The sequence below is a fragment of the Chaetura pelagica genome, unplaced genomic scaffold, assembly GCF_000747805.2.
Source record: "Chaetura pelagica isolate M959 unplaced genomic scaffold, ChaPel_1.0 scaffold20, whole genome shotgun sequence".
Taxonomy (NCBI): Eukaryota; Metazoa; Chordata; class Aves; order Apodiformes; family Apodidae; genus Chaetura; species Chaetura pelagica.
The window spans coordinates 2,807,745-2,813,215 of NW_009951958.1; the positions used below are offsets into that span (position 1 = coordinate 2,807,745).

At 61.9% G+C, this 5,471-nt stretch overlaps 1 protein-coding gene across 1 annotated transcript; it reads left to right on the plus strand.

The window, feature by feature from the left end:
- Positions 1-175: 175 nt before the first annotated feature.
- Positions 176-1,689, plus strand: LOC104390390 (mitochondrial ubiquitin ligase activator of nfkb 1-A-like). The gene is made up of 4 exons (XM_009999507.1): positions 176-303; positions 521-608; positions 690-810; positions 999-1,689. Exons 1-4 carry the CDS (start codon positions 187-189, stop codon positions 1,687-1,689), a joined length of 1,017 nt encoding a protein of 338 aa, XP_009997809.1. The 5' UTR covers positions 176-186.
- Positions 1,690-5,471: the final 3,782 nt, after the last annotated feature.

Here is a 5,471-nt window from a genome sequence, read left to right on the forward strand (position 1 = left end):
CAGCGCCCGTGGGTGCTGGAGCTGAACTGTGCCCGGCCGGGCCCAAGGGTGGCAGCACCCTGGGGACAGGGGCAGTGAGACATCCCTGCCATGGGAACACAGGCACTGGGGTGTCCTTGCTCTAGGGACATCCTTGCCCCTGGGCCAACACGCTCACCTTGCAGGGAACTGCCCGAGCCTGGCGCCATGGACGCTCCACCCGTCACACTCGGAGAGCTGCTGTGTCTGGGCTCTAGCCTGGCCTTCTCCGGCCTCTTCTACTACCTGTACAGGAAGAAAGCCAAAGCTGTGGCACGCATACAGGTAGCTCTGTCCCTCTGATGCTTTTTCTTGCCCACTGCTGTCCTACACTGCCTGGTCCAGAGCCTCTGCTTTGGGTGCCCCTTGCTGATGACCACAGCCTGCTGCAATTTCACCTTACCCAGGAGAAGCAGGTCACATCCTGCCAGAGATCCCCACAAAGCCATTCATTACCCTCTGCCTCCCAGCCCATGTTCATGCTCAGTCTCTGCTCTTCCAGGAGGCCCCAAAGCTCCAGGTTGATGACAATTTACCAGCGCTGGTGTCTGCAGCTGATGGGAGGTGCCTGCCATACGTTGCCCTGGAAGGTGAGGAGACCCCATGGTCCCACACTGTGGACAAGGGCCAGGCTCTCCTTCTTTGATTGTGATGCATCCTTTGGTCCTTAGGCATAGTGCTGCCAGCCAAGGCTGTGCTGACTAGCCATTACCATGAAGGGCTACAGGGTGTGATTCAGAAACTGCTTCTGAAAGAGCATCGGCTGATCTGGAACAGCTTGGCCCGGAGCTGGTGAGCAATGGGAGGGGACAGCAGGGTTGGGCTTGCACCAATGGGTCCAGACCCCTATCCTCTAGGGCCACTTGAGAGGCAGAAAGCAGCTTGGTTCCAAGGCTCTAGCCCCTACCCTTGGCTCAGCCCCAGAAGCTCAGAGTTCCTTCATGTTGTCCACTTCTCAGCGCTGCGCTCTCTGCTTGCAGGAGTGAGAGCGAGCGAGTGCTCTCGGAGCAGGTCTACACCGTCCCCTTCCTGCTGGCCTCGCCAGACACCGGGGCAGTGACACAGGTGAGCGTGGAGAGCCCACTCCGAGCTGTCTGCCTACCACTGGAGACGGTGTACGAGCGGTTCCAGCAGCCTGCCCATGGCTTCCGAGACCTGCTGGGCCAGTACTTAAGCGGGGAGAAGCCCAAGGGCATCCTGGAGACAGAGGAGATGCTGCGGGTGGGGGCCGGGCTGACAGGCATCGGGGAGCTGGCCCTGCACCCCCAGGGCTCCCTGCACCTCCAGCCATGTGCCCAGGGCGGGGAGTATTTCCTGTGCCTGGGGGACTGGCAGGGGGTGCTGGCAGAGCTGGAGACAGCCAGAGGGCTCTGGAAGGGAGCAGCAGTGCTGTGTGCTGTGGCCGGCCTGGCTGTCCTCCTGCACGCCCTGTGCCGTGCCTACCGCCACGCCAACTTGAGGCAGCAGCCCGAGGACAAGGAACTGGATGGCGAGGAGGCTGGGGAGCTTGAGGACTCCTGTGTCATCTGCTTGACACGGCCCCGTGAGTGCGTCCTCTTGGGCTGCGGCCACATCTGCTGCTGCTTCCGCTGCTTCCAGGCCTTGCCTGCCCGGCTCTGCCCCATCTGCCGGGGGCCCATTGACCGCGTGGTGCCCCTCTACCAGGCCTGAGGGGATCTGGGTGGAGGGTGGCCGGGGAGGGGCAGCATGACCCAAGCCCTGAGCCTGCAGAAATCCCCTCACGTGCAGCTGAGTGATTCCTGTTGGAAGAGAAGAGTCCTGGAGTGCCTCTGTTTTTTTTTTTGGAGAGGGGGGCAATTAGAGTGTCCTCAGCCTCCCTTTGTCTGCCAGAGGGACCCTCCTCCCCAGACATGAAGGCCTGGGGAAGCATACTCAGTGCCTGAGCTAAGTCTTCAGCCCCACGCCGTGGTGTTCTTCTGGCAAGTGGCTGTTTGACCAGTTCCCTGACCCCTCCCTAAACCACACAGGACTTTTCTCTTCTTTGGCTTTTTCAGTGTGTGGCTAAATGAGGAGGATGTCAGGGGCAAGAGCAGGGCTGGCAGGACAGGGTGGGTAGGGTGACAAAGACTCCAGCTACCCCTGAGTCACTGCAGTGGTGCACCTTGGTGCTGCCATTATTCCCCCCCCCAATCTGTGTGCCTACAGCTGCTGCCCAGACCATGCAGGGGCACCCAAGGGCTTGCAGTGATTAAGTATGTCAGCCAGGGAAGAAGACAGTGTCCCTGTGTCCCTCTCCACTGGGTCCCCTCCCTGCTGGAGAGGCAGGACAGCCCTGGGGCCCCCAGCCTTCCTGCCCACTCAGGGCAGGTGCAGAAGCAGCTTGCCATGGTGTGTGGAGTGATAAAGCCAAGGAGCTGAGCTCGGCCTCGCCTCTTCTTTCGCACCGCGAAGTCGGGGGGAACAAACCTGCAGGCAAGACTCTCCCAGAGGGGCACAGGACACCACTGCCCCTCCCCAGAAGTTGTGGGCAGGCAGAGGACTCCCAGCCAGGATTCACCTCCTTAGGAGACAGTGCCGACTGGGGGGAACAGGACTGTTGCCAAGGCAATCGTGCTCCTCCAGTCTCCATGGCAACCACTCCCCTGGACCTCCCCATCAGTGCCTGGCTGCAGTTGCCCAGGCAACCCACGGGCTCTTGCAGCTTTGGGGCACCCAGGATTTGGAGGGGGGGGAGGGGGCACAGCACTGGCAGGCCTCTGGCAGCCAGACAGCAAGGAAGCAATGATGTGCCCCCTCCCTAGAACAACAGCCTCCATTGCTACCAGTTTGAGGCTGGGGGGTTGCTGAGGTGCATGTGCCTGTGTAGTGTTGTCCCCAGGGCCCGCAGCAAACCATAATGCTCCAGAGCACCCAACCTGGGACCCACATCCATTTTTGGGGAGGGGGTGGGGGGAATGTTCCCCTCTCCCCCATATTTCAGCCCAGCCTCTTCCCTACATCAGCACAGTGACTGTCATGCTGCAGAGTGAGCAGTGGGGCCTTGGTGTCCCCCCTGGAGCCAGGCATTCCCCCCACAGCAGGAGGGATGTCAGGAAGGAGATAAATACCAGATGGGAGAGGGCCAGGCTGCCAGGAACACACTCCCTGTGTGCCAAGAGCTGCCCTGCACGCCCTGTGCCGTGCCTACCGCCACGCCAACTTGAGGCAGCAGCCCGAGGACAAGGAACTGGATGGCGAGGAGGCTGGGGAGCTTGAGGACTCCTGTGTCATCTGCTTGACACGGCCCCGTGAGTGCGTCCTCTTGGGCTGCGGCCACATCTGCTGCTGCTTCCGCTGCTTCCAGGCCTTGCCTGCCCGGCTCTGCCCCATCTGCCGGGGGCCCATTGACCGCGTGGTGCCCCTCTACCAGGCCTGAGGGGATCTGGGTGGAGGGTGGCCGGGGAGGGGCAGCATGACCCAAGCCCTGAGCCTGCAGAAATCCCCTCACGTGCAGCTGAGTGATTCCTGTTGGAAGAGAAGAGTCCTGGAGTGCCTCTGTTTTTTTTTTTGGAGAGGGGGGCAATTAGAGTGTCCTCAGCCTCCCTTTGTCTGCCAGAGGGACCCTCCTCCCCAGACATGAAGGCCTGGGGAAGCATACTCAGTGCCTGAGCTAAGTCTTCAGCCCCACGCCGTGGTGTTCTTCTGGCAAGTGGCTGTTTGACCAGTTCCCTGACCCCTCCCTAAACCACACAGGACTTTTCTCTTCTTTGGCTTTTTCAGTGTGTGGCTAAATGAGGAGGATGTCAGGGGCAAGAGCAGGGCTGGCAGGACAGGGTGGGTAGGGTGACAAAGACTCCAGCTACCCCTGAGTCACTGCAGTGGTGCACCTTGGTGCTGCCATTATTCCCCCCCCCAATCTGTGTGCCTACAGCTGCTGCCCAGACCATGCAGGGGCACCCAAGGGCTTGCAGTGATTAAGTATGTCAGCCAGGGAAGAAGACAGTGTCCCTGTGTCCCTCTCCACTGGGTCCCCTCCCTGCTGGAGAGGCAGGACAGCCCTGGGGCCCCCAGCCTTCCTGCCCACTCAGGGCGGGTGCAGAAGCAGCTTGCCATGGTGTGTGGAGTGATAAAGCCAAGGAGCTGAGCTCGGCCTCGCCTCTTCTTTCGCACCGCGAAGTCGGGGGGAACAAACCTGCAGGCAAGACTCTCCCAGAGGGGCACAGGACACCACTGCCCCTCCCCAGAAGTTGTGGGCAGGCAGAGGACTCCCAGCCAGGATTCACCTCCTTAGGAGACAGTGCGGACTGGGGGGAACAGGACTGTTGCCAAGGCAATCGTGCTCCTCCAGTCTCCATGGCAACCACTCCCCTGGACCTCCCCATCAGTGCCTGGCTGCAGTTGCCCAGGCAACCCACGGGCTCTTGCAGCTTTGGGGCACCCAGGATTTGGAGGGGGGGGAGGGGGCACAGCACTGGCAGGCCTCTGGCAGCCAGACAGCAAGGAAGCAATGATGTGCCCCCTCCCTAGAACAACAGCCTCCATTGCTACCAGTTTGAGGCTGGGGGTTTGCTGAGGTGCATGTGCCTGTGTAGTGTTGTCCCCAGGGCCCGCAGCAAACCATAATGCTCCAGAGCACCCAACCTGGGACCCACATCCATTTTTGGGGAGGGGGTGGGGGGAATGTTCCCCTCTCCCCCATATTTCAGCCCAGCCTCTTCCCTACATCAGCACAGTGACTGTCATGCTGCAGAGTGAGCAGTGGGGCCTTGGTGTCCCCCCTGGAGCCAGGCATTCCCCCCACAGCAGGAGGGATGTCAGGAAGGAGATAAATACCAGATGGGAGAGGGCCAGGCTGCCAGGAACACACTCCCTGTGTGCCAAGAGCTGCTGGCGCATGTGGGCCAGGGGGAGTAGGAGGGGGGGTGCCCCTGATCCCTGAGACTGCTCGCCTTGTTCCCCAGGGACAACAAAAAAGGGACCCACAGCTACTTACTGCCCTCTGTCCCCACTGGTGCTGAGGGTGCCGAGGGCAGGGGACACATCTCTGGTGCTGGAGGAAAATTAGGAGGGTGTCACCCCTGCCTTATACTACTCCATCATGTCTCTGTCATCCCTAGGAGGTCACCAGCCCCCAGCAGGGTGGGCTGGACTCTGCTGAGCAGTCCTGGCTCCGCTCCTGGTGACAGCGTGACTCAACCAGTCAGCTCAGCCAAACCCTGGCTGTGCCAACCCGCCCGGCACAGGGGCTGCCCGCCCTGCCGCAGCCCCCGCGCCCCCGGCCCAGCCCGCTGTCCCACCCCCGGGGGGCGGGGTTCGGCGCAGAGCAGCTCAACTGGGAGCTCACAGTGCTCAGGCTGAGCCCTGCAGCCTCCAGAGCCCAAGAGGGACCCAGATGACCTGCCAGCTGCCCCCTCTCCCCGGCCCTGCAGGGTCCCTGCGTCTGCCAGGCCATGCCCACGGGCCCCACCCGCACCCTCGGGGCTGCCAGCCCGCCTCCGCCTGCCCCCCTCTGT

Excerpts from the sequence above, each read along its gene's own strand:
- LOC104390390 (XM_009999507.1), top strand. The coding sequence starts at position 187 with ATGGACGCTCCACCCGTCACACTCGGAGAGCTGCTGTGTCTGGGCTCT. Across the intron at positions 609-689 it reads GCCATACGTTGCCCTGGAAG|GCATAGTGCTGCCAGCCAAG; the intron begins GTGAGGAGACCC and ends TTTGGTCCTTAG. Across the intron at positions 811-998 it reads AACAGCTTGGCCCGGAGCTG|GAGTGAGAGCGAGCGAGTGC; the intron begins GTGAGCAATGGG and ends CTCTGCTTGCAG.